The sequence below is a fragment of the Ptiloglossa arizonensis genome, unplaced genomic scaffold, assembly GCF_051014685.1.
Source record: "Ptiloglossa arizonensis isolate GNS036 unplaced genomic scaffold, iyPtiAriz1_principal scaffold0969, whole genome shotgun sequence".
Classification (NCBI taxonomy): domain Eukaryota; kingdom Metazoa; phylum Arthropoda; class Insecta; order Hymenoptera; family Colletidae; genus Ptiloglossa; species Ptiloglossa arizonensis.
Window position 1 is genome coordinate 63,694 of NW_027479339.1, and position 17,853 is coordinate 81,546.

The 17,853-nt window shown below is 17.6% G+C and overlaps 2 protein-coding genes and 3 pseudogenes across 2 annotated transcripts; 3 read left to right on the forward strand and 2 right to left on the reverse strand.

Annotated features, from left to right (window-relative positions):
• The first annotated feature begins 6,863 nt into the window (after nt 1-6,863).
• On the forward strand, nt 6,864-8,005 carry LOC143154694 (cytochrome c oxidase subunit 1-like; annotated as a pseudogene).
• Nucleotides 8,006-8,448: 443 nt separating this feature from the next.
• Nucleotides 8,449-9,155, forward strand: LOC143154666 (cytochrome c oxidase subunit 2-like; annotated as a pseudogene).
• Nucleotides 9,156-12,015: 2,860 nt separating this feature from the next.
• LOC143154683 (NADH-ubiquinone oxidoreductase chain 5-like) lies at nt 12,016-13,675 on the reverse strand. Its single transcript, XM_076326635.1, has one exon. The coding sequence runs from the start codon at nt 13,097-13,099 to the stop codon at nt 12,524-12,526; it is 576 nt and encodes a 191-aa protein (XP_076182750.1). The 5' UTR covers nt 13,100-13,675; the 3' UTR covers nt 12,016-12,523.
• A 386-nt stretch (nt 13,676-14,061) lies between these two features.
• On the reverse strand, nt 14,062-16,040 carry LOC143154696 (NADH-ubiquinone oxidoreductase chain 4-like). The gene is made up of 5 exons (XM_076326641.1): nt 16,031-16,040; nt 15,840-15,895; nt 14,860-14,875; nt 14,414-14,525; nt 14,062-14,344 (listed from the first exon to the last, which is right to left on the reverse strand). The coding sequence occupies exons 1-5, from the start codon at nt 16,038-16,040 to the stop codon at nt 14,062-14,064; spliced, it is 477 nt and encodes a 158-aa protein (XP_076182756.1).
• On the forward strand, nt 15,561-17,220 carry LOC143154676 (cytochrome b pseudogene; annotated as a pseudogene).
• The last annotated feature ends 633 nt before the right edge of the window (nt 17,221-17,853 follow it).

Sequence of the window (17,853 nt, forward strand, 5' to 3'; positions counted from 1 at the left end):
CAATCTTATAAGATAAATAAAACTTATAAATATAATTTTATAAGTCCTTCAATCTTATAAGATAAATAAAACTTATAAATATAATTTTATAAGTCCTTCAATCTTATAAGATAAATAAAACTTATAAATATAATTTTATAAGTCCTTCAATCTTATAAGATAAATAAAACTTATAAATATAATTTTATAAGTCCTTCAATCTTATAAGATAAATAAAACTTATAAATATAATTTTATAAGTTCTATTTTTCTTATAAGAAAAATAAAACTTATAAATTATATATTTATATATAATATATTTATATATATATATAAATATTAATATGTATTCATACCCTAATGTATATTAATAATTTAATTAATCAATTAAACCTTTACACCCAAATATATATATAATTATATATATATATATAAATAATTTACATAATACCATTATCTAAATATAGGTAATATATAATTATTTATATATATATAAATAATTTACATAATACCATTATTTAGATATAGGTAGAATATAATTATTTATGGAAAATAAAATAATTATTTATATTAAATTAACCTTTTCTTATCAACTAGATATTATATCTAGTTGATAATATCGCATAATTATATTATATAAATAATTACATATTTTCCTAATTACATTAATTCGATATTTTTTTTTTAAAAAAAAATAAAATATCTAATTAATTAGGTAAATATATAATTAAATTAATTAATAAAATTAATTATTTAATTATTAATAATTAAATTTTTAAAAAATAATTATGATTATATAAAGTTAATCTTAATGCAGGGGTTAAATTCCTCAAATAGTTAATTATTTATAAGCCATCTGATCGAATAATGTACCGTGGCTGTTAATGATTGAGATTCCATGACGTGCAGGTCATATCTCAATCTTAAGCCGATGCTTATTCAATAACATATTCAATAATAAATTAATACATCGAGATTAATTGACACATGAGGGTTTAAAAAATAATAGTAGATTCAATGTCCTCGGATATTAAAAAATTAATTTGAATAATTAAAGTAAATTTAATTTTATATTATAAAAATTAAAATTACTCTATCATTATTTAAATAATAATTAATTATATCTATTTAAATTTAAAAAATAATTATCTCTATAAACATAAAAATATTTATAAAATATTATTTTTATAAAATTATTAATATTTATTGAATAAATGATTTATATATTAATAAAGGTGAATATTAAATAAAATATATTTAATATTCAATTTAATCATACATTTTACTTATTACTCTTAATTACAATATATATATATATATACATAACAATTAAATTTATACTTTAACTTTTTAAAAATAAATTCTTCTTCTATAATTTAAATTAATTATTTTTTTTTAAAAAATGTATAAAAATTAACTTATTTTTTTATAAAAAATAATTAAAAATCAATTTTTTACAAAATTTAAGTTTTTTTACATTTTTTTAATAAATTTAAATTTTTAAAGCTTCAATTTTTTTAATTTTAATAAAATTCAAAATTTTACGTACATATACACTTAAATATAATTTTATAAGTCCTTCAATCTTATAAGATAAATAAAACTTATAAATATAATTTTATAAGTCCTTCAATCTTATAAGATAAATAAAACTTATAAATATAATTTTATAAGTCCTTCAATCTTATAAGATAAATAAAACTTATAAATATAATTTTATAAGTCCTTCAATCTTATAAGATAAATAAAACTTATAAATATAATTTTATAAGTCCTTCAATCTTATAAGATAAATAAAACTTATAAATATAATTTTATAAGTCCTTCAATCTTATAAGATAAATAAAACTTATAAATATAATTTTATAAGTCCTTCAATCTTATAAGATAAATAAAACTTATAAATATAATTTTATAAGTCCTTCAATCTTATAAGATAAATAAAACTTATAAATATAATTTTATAAGTCCTTCAATCTTATAAGATAAATAAAACTTATAAATATAATTTTATAAGTTCTATTTTTCTTATAAGAAAAATAAAACTTATAAATTATATATTTATATATAATATATTTATATATATATATAAATATTAATATGTATTCATACCCTAATGTATATTAATAATTTAATTAATCAATTAAACCTTTACACCCAAATATATATATAATTATATATATATATATAAATAATTTACATAATACCATTATCTAAATATAGGTAATATATAATTATTTATATATATATAAATAATTTACATAATACCATTATTTAGATATAGGTAGAATATAATTATTTATGGAAAATAAAATAATTATTTATATTAAATTAACCTTTTCTTATCAACTAGATATTATATCTAGTTGATAATATCGCATAATTATATTATATAAATAATTACATATTTTCCTAATTACATTAATTCGATATTTTTTTTTTAAAAAAAAATAAAATATCTAATTAATTAGGTAAATATATAATTAAATTAATTAATAAAATTAATTATTTAATTATTAATAATTAAATTTTTAAAAAATAATTATGATTATATAAAGTTAATCTTAATGCAGGGGTTAAATTCCTCAAATAGTTAATTATTTATAAGCCATCTGATCGAATAATGTACCGTGGCTGTTAATGATTGAGATTCCATGACGTGCAGGTCATATCTCAATCTTAAGCCGATGCTTATTCAATAACATATTCAATAATAAATTAATACATCGAGATTAATTGACACATGAGGGTTTAAAAAATAATAGTAGATTCAATGTCCTCGGATATTAAAAAATTAATTTGAATAATTAAAGTAAATTTAATTTTATATTATAAAAATTAAAATTACTCTATCATTATTTAAATAATAATTAATTATATCTATTTAAATTTAAAAAATAATTATCTCTATAAACATAAAAATATTTATAAAATATTATTTTTATAAAATTATTAATATTTATTGAATAAATGATTTATATATTAATAAAGGTGAATATTAAATAAAATATATTTAATATTCAATTTAATCATACATTTTACTTATTACTCTTAATTACAATATATATATATATATACATAACAATTAAATTTATACTTTAACTTTTTAAAAATAAATTCTTCTTCTATAATTTAAATTAATTATTTTTTTTTAAAAAATGTATAAAAATTAACTTATTTTTTTATAAAAAATAATTAAAAATCAATTTTTTACAAAATTTAAGTTTTTTTACATTTTTTTAATAAATTTAAATTTTTAAAGCTTCAATTTTTTTAATTTTAATAAAATTCAAAATTTTACGTACATATACACTTAAATATAATTTTATAAGTCCTTCAATCTTATAAGATAAATAAAACTTATAAATATAATTTTATAAGTCCTTCAATCTTATAAGATAAATAAAACTTATAAATATAATTTTATAAGTCCTTCAATCTTATAAGATAAATAAAACTTATAAATATAATTTTATAAGTCCTTCAATCTTATAAGATAAATAAAACTTATAAATATAATTTTATAAGTCCTTCAATCTTATAAGATAAATAAAACTTATAAATATAATTTTATAAGTCCTTCAATCTTATAAGATAAATAAAACTTATAAATATAATTTTATAAGTCCTTCAATCTTATAAGATAAATAAAACCTATAAATATAATTTTATAAGTCCTTCAATCTTATAAGATAAATAAAACTTATAAATATAATTTTATAAGTTCTATTTTTCTTATAAGAAAAATAAAACTTATAAATTATATATTTATATATAATATATTTATATATATATATAAATATTAATATGTATTCATACCCTAATGTATATTAATAATTTAATTAATCAATTAAACCTTTACACCCAAATATATATATAATTATATATATATATATAAATAATTTACATAATACCATTATCTAAATATAGGTAATATATAATTATTTATATATATATAAATAATTTACATAATACCATTATTTAGATATAGGTAGAATATAATTATTTATGGAAAATAAAATAATTATTTATATTAAATTAACCTTTTCTTATCAACTAGATATTATATCTAGTTGATAATATCGCATAATTATATTATATAAATAATTACATATTTTCCTAATTACATTAATTCGATATTTTTTTTTTAAAAAAAAATAAAATATCTAATTAATTAGGTAAATATATAATTAAATTAATTAATAAAATTAATTATTTAATTATTAATAATTAAATTTTTAAAAAATAATTATGATTATATAAAGTTAATCTTAATGCAGGGGTTAAATTCCTCAAATAGTTAATTATTTATAAGCCATCTGATCGAATAATGTACCGTGGCTGTTAATGATTGAGATTCCATGACGTGCAGGTCATATCTCAATCTTAAGCCGATGCTTATTCAATAACATATTCAATAATAAATTAATACATCGAGATTAATTGACACATGAGGGTTTAAAAAATAATAGTAGATTCAATGTCCTCGGATATTAAAAAATTAATTTGAATAATTAAAGTAAATTTAATTTTATATTATAAAAATTAAAATTACTCTATCATTATTTAAATAATAATTAATTATATCTATTTAAATTTAAAAAATAATTATCTCTATAAACATAAAAATATTTATAAAATATTATTTTTATAAAATTATTAATATTTATTGAATAAATGATTTATATATTAATAAAGGTGAATATTAAATAAAATATATTTAATATTCAATTTAATCATACATTTTACTTATTACTCTTAATTACAATATATATATATATATACATAACAATTAAATTTATACTTTAACTTTTTAAAAATAAATTCTTCTTCTATAATTTAAATTAATTATTTTTTTTAAAAAATATATAAAAATTAACTTATTTTTTTATAAAAAATAATTAAAAATCAATTTTTTACAAAATTTAAGTTTTTTTACATTTTTTTAATAAATTTAAATTTTTAAAGCTTCAATTTTTTTAATTTTAATAAAATTATAATTATTCATAATAATAACTATATTCATTAATAATTATAATTCTTTAAAATTCAAAATTTTACGTGCATATACACTTAAATATAATTTTATAAGTCCTTCAATCTTGTAAAATAAATAAAACTTATAAATATAATTTTATAAGTCCTTCAATCTTGTAAAATAAATAAAACTTATAAATATAATTTTATAAGTCCTTCAATCTTATAAGATAAATAAAACTTATAAAAATACACATACATATATATATATATATATATATACAAATATTTATACGTACATAAATACTCATCTTTATCCGGGTGTAAAGGTTTAATTGATTAATTAAATTATTAATATACATTAGGGTATGAATACATATTAATATTTATATAATTAAAGGTTTATTTGATTAATAAGCCATTAAAATTGTATTGAAATTTTATATAAAATAAAAATATTTGTTTAAACAAATTTTATATAAATAAGCTAAAAAAGCTATTAGACTCATACTCTGAAAATATAAATAATAATTATTTTATATAGTAACAATAATTCAAATTATATAATTATTTCATCAAAATAATCCTTTTACTCAGGCATATTACTTAAAAATTAATTAAACTAAATTAACTTTAAATTTTAATTATAATTAAAATTATTTTTAAATCTCAAAAATAATATATATATGCTTATTAAACTATCCTTTTATTATACTTTCCACATTCATTGCTTTATCTACTCAAAATTTATATATTTTATGATTCATAATAGAAATTATAACTGTAATAATTATTTGATCCATAACTAAATTAGACATTAAAACTTTAAATACATATCTTATATATTTTTTAATTTCAGTAGCTTCTAGAAGAATTTTATTTATATTATTTACTATAAACAATAATTTTCACAGAATTATAAATAAATCTAATTACTTACTTATAATAATCACACTTTTTTCACTTTTTATAAAAATTGGAATATATCCTTTAAATTTTTGATTTATTTCTTTAATTCATTCAATAAATTGAATTAATTTATTTTTTTTAATAACTTTAATAAAATTAGTCCCTATAATTATTATAGAATTCTTATTAAAATTAAATAATGAAATTTATTTTATTTGCCTAATTAACATAATTTTATCACCTATTATTTGTTTAAATAAAAAATCAATCAAAATAATTATAAGATACTCATCTATTATACAAACATCTATTATAATTATATTATTAATGATTAATAAAAATATATTTTTAGTGTATTTTATTCTTTATAGAATAATTACTTTAATTTTAATTTTTATATTTAAAACAATAGAAATTGATTCTTCCACTTTATTTAATATATTAACTTCCAATAAAATAAAAATTATTTTATACACTATAATTATTATTTATACAAATTTTCCTCCTATTACATTATTTATATTAAAATGAATAATTTTAGAAACATTAATAAATTCAAGATCAAAATTTATATTTATAATAATTATTTATCTTTTTACAAGATTAATCATATCATGAAATTATTTAAATATAACTTTATTATACTTTTTTCCTTCAATAAAATCAAAAATATATTTTAAAAATAATCTAAATTTACTAAATTATTCTTTATTTATAATTTTTTTAACATTTATAATAATATTTATAATATATTGATTATACTAATTTTTAACATAATTAAATATGTAATTTTAAATTTGCAATTTAAAATTTTCATTAAACTATAAAAATTAATATTAGAAAATTTAATTCATTTATAAATTTACAATTTACTCCTTTTATCAGGCATAATATTAATTATTATTATTAAGATTTTAAGTTATCTCAACTATTAAACTTCAAATTTAAAAATATAAACAAAATTATAAATCTTAATATATATTATAAAATGACTTTATTCAACAAATCACAAAAATATTGGAATATTATATTTTATTTCTGCTATATGATCCGGTATAATTGGATCTTCATTAAGAATATTAATTCGAATAGAATTAAGAAGGCCAGGAGCTTTAATTAACAATGATCAAACTTATAACTCAATTGTAACATCACATGCTTTTGTAATAATTTTTTTTATAGTAATACCATTTATAATCGGAGGATTTGGAAATTGAATAATCCCCTTAATAATTGGAGCCCCTGACATAGCATTCCCTCGTATAAATAATATAAGATTTTGATTAATCCCACCTTCTTTACTATTATTAATACTTAGAATATTTTTATTCCCAGGTTCAGGAACAGGATGAACAATTTATCCACCTCTTTCTTCAAATTTATATCATCCATCTTTATCTATAGATTTAACAATTTTTTCTCTACACATTGCAGGAATTTCCTCAATTATAGGATCAATTAATTTTATTGTTACAATCTTAAAAATAAAAAATTGTGGCTTAAAATTTGATCAAATACCTTTATTTGCTTGATCAGTACTAATTACTACAATTTTACTGCTTCTTTCTCTACCTGTACTAGCTGGAGCTATCACTATACTATTAACAGATCGAAATTTAAATACTTCTTTTTTTGACCCCACGGGAGGAGGAGATCCAATTTTATTTCAACATTTATTTTGATTTTTTGGACACCCTGAAGTTTACATTTTAATTTTACCTGGATTCGGATTAATTTCCCATATTATTTTTAATGAAAGAGGAAAAAAAGAAACTTTTGGAAATTTAGGCATAGTATATGCAATACTTGGTATTGGATTTTTAGGATTTATTGTATGAGCCCACCATATATTCACAGTGGGATTAGATGTAGATACACGAGCTTACTTTACTTCTGCAACAATAATTATTGCTATTCCAACAGGAATTAAAGTATTTAGATGACTAGCTACATATTACGGTTCAAAACTTATTATAAACCCTTCCATCATTTGATCATTTGGTTTTATTTTTTTATTTACTATAGGAGGATTAACAGGAATTATACTATCAAATTCATCAATTGACATCATATTACATGACACATACTATGTAGTAGCTCATTTTCATTATGTACTATCAATAGGTGCAGTATTTTCAATTATTGCTTCACTAATTCATTGATTCCCTTTATTCACAGGACTTTCATTAAATCGATTTTATTTAAAAACTCAATTTTATATAATATTTATTGGTGTCAATATAACTTTTTTCCCTCAACACTTTTTAGGTATAATAGGAATACCTCGTCGTTATTCAGACTATCCAGATTCTTACTACTGTTGAAATTTAATATCATCCATTGGATCAATAATCTCATTTATAAGAATAATTTTACTTTTATTTATTATTTTAGAAAGATTTTTAGCTAAACGTCTTACTATATTTAAATTTAATCAATCATCTCTCGAATGACTACAAACTTTTCCACCAAAAGATCATTCATTCCTTACTATACCCTTAATTATTAAAAATAAATTTTAATATGGCAGATTAGTGCAATGAATTTAAGATTCATTTATAAAATTTAATATTTTTATTAAAAATGTCTCATTGAAAAATAATTAATTTCCAAGACCCAAACTCTCCTTACGCCGACAATTTAAATCTTTTCCATAATTTTACTATAATTATATTAATTATAATTTCTTCCTTAACTTTAATAATTATACTAGACATTCTCTCAAATAAATTTATTAATCGATTCCTTTTAAAAAATCATCATATTGAAATTATTTGAACTTTATTACCTATAATTATTTTAGGAGTAATTGCAATTCCTTCCTTAAAAACTTTATATTTTATTGATGAATTATGAACACCTATTTATTTAACAATTAAATCAATTGGTCATCAATGATATTGATCTTATGAATATCCAGAATTCAATAACTTAAATTTTGATTCTTATATAGACAAAGACTTAAATAACATTTATATTTTTCGTCTTTTAGACGTCGATAATCGAATAATTATTCCTTCAAATACACCAATTCGTATACTTACAACATCAAATGACGTAATTCACTCATGAACTGTCCCTTCTCTAGGTCTAAAAATAGATTCAATCCCTGGTCGAATTAACCAAATAAATTTAATTACTAATCGACCTGGAGTATTTTTCGGCCAATGCTCTGAAATTTGCGGAGCTAATCATAGATTTATACCAATCGTTGTTGAAAGAACAAATTACCCCAATTTTATTAATTGAATCAATAACCAAAATTAATTTTACCTTAAATAATTAAATGTCATTAGATGTCTGATAAAAGAATTGATTTTTTAAATCAAATTATGGTAAAAATTACCTCTAATGATACTTTTAAATAAAAATTAGTTAAATTCCATAACATTAAATTGTCATTTTAAAATTATTAAAAATAATATTTTTATCAAAATAAAATTATTATAAATTTGATTTTTAGTCAAATGAAATTTAAACTTTATTATGAAAATATATATATATATATATATATATATATATTTTATACCACAAATAATACCCATTCAATGAACATGCTTATACTTAGTTATTTTACTTCTCTTACTATTAATACTTACAACCATATATTTTAATAATATAAATAAAATAATTAAATCATCCCCTAAAAAAAAAATTTTTTCAAACCCTTGATCAAATAAATGATAAATAATATGATACCAAATTTATTTTCTATTTTTGACCCATGTACAAGAAATAATTTATCATTAAACTGATTTAGATTAATTCTTCCATTTATTTTTATCCCAATAAAATTTTGAATTTTAAATTCACGATATCAAACATTTTGAAACTTATTTTTAAAATTTTTAAATTCAGAATTTAAAATCTTAACAAAAAAAAATTTTACAAGAAATCTACTAATATTTAACAGACTTATATTTATAATTTTATTTTTTAATTTTTTAGGATTATTCCCCTATATTTTTACTCCCTCCAGACATGTATCAATTAATTTATCTTTGTCATTATTTATATGAATTAGATTTATAATTTACGGATGAATAATTAATACTAAAAAAATATTTATTCATTTAGTCCCAATAAATACTCCTTTCATACTTATAAACTTTATAGTATTAATTGAAACAATTAGAAATATTATTCGACCTTGAACATTAACAATTCGATTAACAGCAAATATACTAGCAGGCCATCTTCTTTTATCTTTATTAGGTTCAACTATCAGAAAATTCTTAACATGAATCCCTTTTACAATTTTAATTCAAAATTTATTATTTATCTTAGAAATCTCAGTCTCATTAATCCAAATATATGTATTTATTATTTTATTAACTCTATATTTTAATGAATCAAACTATGAAAATATTTTCTCACCCTTTTCATATAGTTACTCCAAGTCCATGACCTTTAATTACTTCAATAAATATTATAAATTTATTTATTAGACTAATTTTATTCACAAATCTAAAACTTTTCTTATTACTAATAATTAATATATTTATATTAATTATTTGCTTATCCCTATGATGACGAGATATTATTCGAGAAAGAACATTCCAAGGATTTCATTCCCAATCAGTTCATTCTTTAATAAAAATAAGTATACTATTATTTATTATTTCTGAACTTTTCTTTTTTATTTCATTTTTCTGAACATACATCCATAACTCAATCTCTCCTAGAATTGAATTAGGTATAAACTGACCTCCTTTATCAATTAAAATATTAAACCCATTTGACATCCCTTTATTAAATTCTATCATTTTAATTTCTTCCGGATTCACATTGACCCTAAGACATAACTTTCTTTTAATAAAAAATAAATTATATAGAGAAATTTATCTTTTAGATACATGACTTTTAAGTGCAATTTTTATATACCTTCAATTTAATGAATATAAACAATCTTCATTTTCTATTAATGACGGAATTTTTGGTTCAATTTTTTATATATCTACAGGATTCCATGGCTTACATGTTTTAATTGGAGGTTTAATATTATTAATTTCCTTAATTCGAATAACTAAAAATCATTTCTCATCTATCCGTCATTTTAATTTTACAGCCTCTATTTGATACTGACACTTTGTAGATGTTGTATGATTATTTCTTTATTTAATAATTTATTGATGAATATATTAATAAATATAATAAAAATTATATTTAATTTATAATTAAATTTTTATTTAATTAAATATATTTAAAATGACTTACTTTTCTATTAAAATATTAATTATTTTAATTATCCCCTCAATTATTTTTTTAATCAATCATTTATTTTCAATAATTAATTTTAAAAACCGAGAAAAAATATCCCCTTTTGAATGTGGATTTGACCCATTATCAGAAAATCACTTGCCATTCTCTATTAATTTTTATTTAATTGCTTTAATCTTTTTAATTTTTGATATTGAAATTATACTAATTGTTCCAATAATCTCTATTTTAATTAAATTTTACAATTTAACCACTTTCTATACTTTTATTTCTATTATCTGAATCCTTTTATTAACCCTTTGATTAGAATGATACATAAATTTTTTAAAATGATATTTTAATTGAAACCAAAACTTGAGGTAAATTATTGTTAATAATTTCATTGAATTAAAATTTCCAATTAATTTAAATTATATATATATACATATATATATATAGTATAAAATAATATAATTAATTTCGAATTAATAGATTGATTATTTATCATATATATATATATTATAATCAATTTCAAATTAATAATTTAATTAATAAACATATATATATATATATATATATATATATATATGTATATATATAGTATAATATAATATAATTAATTTCCAATTAATAGCTTGATTAATAATCATATATATATATATATATATATATATATATATATATATATTATAAAATAATAAATTTATCTTTATATTGAAAATATAATATTTTTATAAACTATATAAATTGGATATTAGTTAAATTATAACATTTAATTTGCTGTTAAAAATTAATAAAAATAATAATTATATCTAAATTATTTAATTTTAAATAGAAATAAAATGATCCTACTCATTAAAAAAGAGTTAGAAATTCTTTTTAACTTATTTCTATCTAAAAATACAAATATGTATTATCCTAATATTTTCAATATTATGCTTTTTAAGCTATTTAAATATAAATTTAACAAATATATACCTACCACTAATAAAATATACCACTCCATCATATTAATTATATTAAATTTTACTCTTACAACAACTTTTCTTAATTTTATTAAATAAAAAATATTTAAACCATAAATTAACTCAACTCATCCTTTTTCTACACAAATTTCATATTTATAAACTATATCAAACAAATAACTATAAGAATTTTTAAACAAATAATTTAAATAAAACATTCTTATAATAAATTTTAATAATTTAACTAAATTAGAATTTAAACTAAATCTTTCACTAAAAATGTCTCCCAAATAATAACCAATAAAATATAATTTTATTACTATATACTTATCAAATCTCTCTACAGGAACAATATACACCCATATAAATATATTTAAAAATATTCATCCATAAAAAAATATAAATAATAATATCACAATCATAACTCTTAATATATAACTATTTTTACCTAAATTTACTAAAGCTATAAAATTTAATTCTTTACAAAATAAAACTCACTTAATTAATCGGATTCTATAACAAATAGTCAAAAATGTAGAAATATAAACAATCATTATTATAATTAAATTATATTTTTCTGCGAAAAAATATTCTAAAAATATGTCCTTAGAATAAAATCCAGATCTAAAAGGAAATCCTGCTAAATTCAATAAACATATAATTATAATTATTCTTTTTAAAGGAAAAATTTTAACTAACCCTCCATACTTTCGAATATCTTGATTTCCTATTATTCTATGAATAAAATCTCCTGCACATATAAATATATTTGATTTAAATAAAGCATGAACAACCAAATGAAAAAAAGCTAACTCTCGATACCCTAACCTTAAAATTATTAATATAAATCCTAATTGTCTTAAAGTAGAAAAAGCAATAATCTTTTTAAGATCATATTCAAAATTTGCTATTAATCCCGCTATTAATATAGTTAATCTAGAAATTAATGTCAAATAAAAATTTATATTATTAATTATAATTATTTTTCTATACCGAATTAATAAATAAACTCCTGCTGTAACCAAAGTCGAAGAATGAACTAAAGAAGAAATAGGAGTAGGCGCAGTCATCGCTGCAGGTAATCAAGAAGAAAAAGGTATTTGAGCTCTTTTAGTTATCCCACAAATTAACAATATTAAAATTATTAAATTCCTTATTTCATCTATTAATATATAACCCCAAGATCCTCTAATCGAAGTTAAACTAATTAATATTAATAAACACACATCACCCACTCGATTACACAAAACTGTTAACATACCTGAATTTATCGAAATAAAATTTTGATAAAAAATTACTAAACAAAATGAAATTAAACCTAATCCATCTCACCCAATTAAAATTCTTAAAATTCTAGGTCTAATAATTATAATACATATAGATAAAATAAACAATAATAATAAATGCTTATAACGATTAATATATTTGTCACCTTCTATATATCCAACACTATAAATTAAAATTATTGATGAAATTAATAAAACCACTCCCAAATATATCAAACCTATAAAATCTAAATAAATTAAAAAATTAAATTTCATTCTATTCAACACTATTAAATCTCATTCTATAAACAAATCAATTTTTATTACATAAAAATACAAACTTAAAAATATAAAACTTATTCTATTAAAAAATATTAAAACAAATCTGTATAAAAAAAAATTCACAATTTAAAATAATAATTCTACTATATCTTTGACTCCACAAATCAATATTTTTAATAAACTATTTAAATTTAATTACTAAATAACATTATATTTAAAAATATAAAATTTAAAGGAATTCAATGTATTAAAATTATTACATAATTAAGTACAGTAGGATTTCTTCTATAACTTTTGAAATAATTAATTTTTCCATGAAAAATATAAATAAATATGTATATAGAATACATAAAATTTAAAAAACATATAACTATAAATAAAACTACTAAAAATTTTAATCAATTAACTAAATTAACTAATAAAAATACTTCTCCTACTAAATTTAAAGAAATAGGAGCTGAACTATTAGAAACACAAAGTAAAAATCACATTAAACCTATTAATGAATATAAATTTAATAACCCTTTATTAATTAATAATAAACGTCTATTTGTTTTTTCATAAATTATATTTACTATATAAAATATTCCAGATGAACACAATCCATGAGAAATTATCAATACATATCTTCCAATCAAACCAACTTTTATACATCTATAGATACCTGCTACCAATAATCTTATATGAACTACTGACGAATAAGCTACTATAATTTTTAAATCAACTTGCCGTATACAAACTAATCTTAAAATAATACCACCAATTAATCTAAATATAATAATATATAATCCAAACTTAATTGAATTATATACAAAAATTATTAATATTCGTACTAACCCATAAGTTCCTAATTTTAATAAAATTGAAGCTAAAATTATTGATCCATAAACAGGAGCTTCAACATGAGCTTTTAATAACCACCCATGAAATATATACAATGGAATTTTAACTAAAAATATTATTATTATATAAACATAATAAATTATATTTAATTTTATTATAATTAACTCTATTATTATAAATTCAAGCCTATTAAAAACATCTTTTAATAAATAAATAAAAGAAATAAAAGGTAATGAAAATAATAAAGTATAATATATAAGATAAAACCCAGACATTAAACGAAATTCACTTTTCCCTCAAAAAATAATCAATATAAAAATTAATAAAAGCCTTGCTTCAAAATAAAAATAAAATCTTATTAAATTTATTCTAATAAATGTAAATATTAAAAATATAAATATTATAAATCTTACTAAAAAACATTTAATATCATTACACACAATTAAAAACACCAATCTAAAAATCCAAATAGTTAATATAACTAATATAAAATTTAAATAACACAAACCCAAAGAATTAAATAAAATTCTTCTTCATTCAATAAAACTATCATATGAAAACAAAATATTAAATATTAAAGTTATTATAAACAAATTTACACTCAAAATATAACTAAAATTTTGTTTAATAAATGTTAAAATTAAAATTAATATTGAATAAAATATAAATATTTTCATACCCTAATATATTTATAAAATAAACTTTTTGATTCCCATAAATTATATTAAAATTAATCATTAAAGATAAACCATACACACTTTCTCTAATCGAAAATACTATATAATACAAAAAAATTCATCTATTCTCTCTATTAACCTCATACACAAAAATAAATAATAAATTTATAACAATTAAAAATTCAATTCTAATTAATATTATTATAAAATAATCTTTAAACTTAAATAATAAAATTAAAACTATTATATATAATATAAATAAATAATTATTCCCTAAAAAACCTCCCCACTCTATTAAATTTATTAAAGACTAAAAAATAATTCTAATTTACAAAATTAACGTTTTAAATTAAACTACTTTAACTTAATAAAAATTTTCAAAAAAATTAAAATTTTAATATATTTAATCTCCAAAATTAATATTTTTCTTAAATTATTTTTTGAAATATGATAATAACAAAAATAAATTCTTTTTATATATTTACTTCTATAATTCTTACAATAATATTACTAATAATAATTATTTACCTAAAAAAAATTCACCCTGTAATTTATATATTAACATTTAACTTATTTTTAATTACAAATTTAATATTTATATACATATACTTAAATATTAACTTATTTATTTATATAATTTTTATTTCATTAACTGGCGGAATAATAATTATATTTTTATACTTTACCAGACTAATTGCCAAAACAAAATTTAAATTATACAATTTAAACAAATTTATCTATACATTTATATCAATTATCTCAATATGATGACTTATTAATATTACAAAATTTTCTTTAACTATTGAATCAACAAAAATTAATTTTGATTTTAAAATTTTTTACACTCCTTACTTAACATTAACAACTACATCAATTATTTACATATTTTTAATTTTATTAATATCAATAAATATCGCTACGATAAAAAATATACCTTTACGCATAATCAAATATTATGAAAATATCCCATAAATTTAACAATGAATTAATTAATTTAATTAATCACTCTTTAATAAAATTACCTACTCCCATAAATATTAATATATGATGAAACTTTGGATCCTTACTAGGTCTATATCTTTTAGTTCAAATTATTTCAGGACTCCTCCTATCAATACATTATTGCCCAAACATTTTCTTAGCTTTTGAAAGAATCAATCATATTATAAAAAATGTAAATTGAGGATGGCTAATCCGTTTTATTCATATAAATGGAGCTTCAATATATTTTTTATGCATATATATACACATTAGACGAGGCATTTATTATCATTCATTTAAATTTACTAAAGTATGAATAATAGGATTAATTATTTATCTTTTATCAATAGCCACAGCATTTTTAGGATATGTTTTACCATGAGGACAAATATCTTTTTGAGGAGCTACAGTAATTACTAATCTCCTTTCAGCAATTCCTTATATTGGTACAAGAATTGTCCAATGAATCTGAGGAGGTTTTTCAATTAATAATGCAACCTTAAATCGATTTTATTCACTTCATTTTATTCTCCCATTTGTCATCCTAACTATAATAATATTACACCTAATATTTCTTCATTCTACTGGAAGAAATAATCCCACAGGTCTTAACAGAAATTATTACAAAATTTCTTTCCACTCATTATTTTCTATCAAAGATAGATTAGGATTTATTATATTTATTTTTATAAATTTTATTATTATTATTAAATTTCCATTATTTCTTGGAGATCCAGATAATTTCACTCAAGCAAATCCTATAAATACTCCTATCCATATTAAACCTGAATGGTACTTCCTCTTTGCTTACTCAATTCTTCGAGGAATTCCTAATAAATTAGGAGGAGTAATTATATTACTTCTCTCAATTTTAATTTTAATAATTATACCACTTATACACCAAATTCATTTAGTATCATCAAGAAAATTTTATCCAATTAATCAAATTATATTTTGAACATTTATTAATCTATTTATTTTACTAACATGATTAGGAGCTCAACCAATTGAATACCCATTTACAACTTTAAACAAAATTACCTCAAGAATATATTTCATATATTTCATCACTACTCCTTTTATAAATTTATTGTGAGACAAACAATTACTAAAATTTTTTAATAAATAATTAATAAGCTAAAAGCATATATTTTGAAAATATAAATTAGAAATAATATTTTCTATTAATTTTAATATTTTCATACTAAATTACAGTCCCTAATAAATCTTTAACCCCAAAAACAAATAAAATATAAATTAAAGATAAAGATAAAAATCTTTTTCAACACATTCTCATTAAATTATCATATCGAATTCGAGGTAAAACCCCTCGAATTCAAATCATTAAACATATATGAAAAATATAGATAAACTTAAATATTACTGAATAATAATACCCCCCAAAAAATATTAAACTAACTATAAATCTTATAAATATAATATTTATATACTCAGATATAAAAATCAATACAAATAAACTTCTAAAATATTCAGTGTTAAATCCTGACACTAACTCTCTTTCACCCTCAATTAAATCAAAAGGTGTACGATTTAACTCAATCAATAAATTTATTATTAACATTAAATACAAAGGTATTAACATTCAAAAAAATCTCACTCCTTTTTGAAATTTTACCAAATCAATAAATGAATATCTTTCAATAAATATTATTAAAACAAACAATATTAAAAATAACCTTACCTCATAAGAAATAGACTGAGCAACTGAACGAATTGCCCCCAATAATGAATAATTTCTATTAGAAGATCACCCTA

Bases quoted from the DNA above. Each gene is read 5' to 3' on its own strand.
- LOC143154683 (XM_076326635.1), bottom strand. From the start codon at position 13,099: ATGACTGCGCCTACTCCTATTTCTTCTTTAGTTCATTCTTCGACTTTG.
- LOC143154696 (XM_076326641.1), bottom strand. The intron at 14,345-14,413 runs GTTAGTACGAAT...TATTATATTTAG, and splicing joins TTAAAATTAGGAACTTATGG to ATTAATTGGTGGTATTATTT.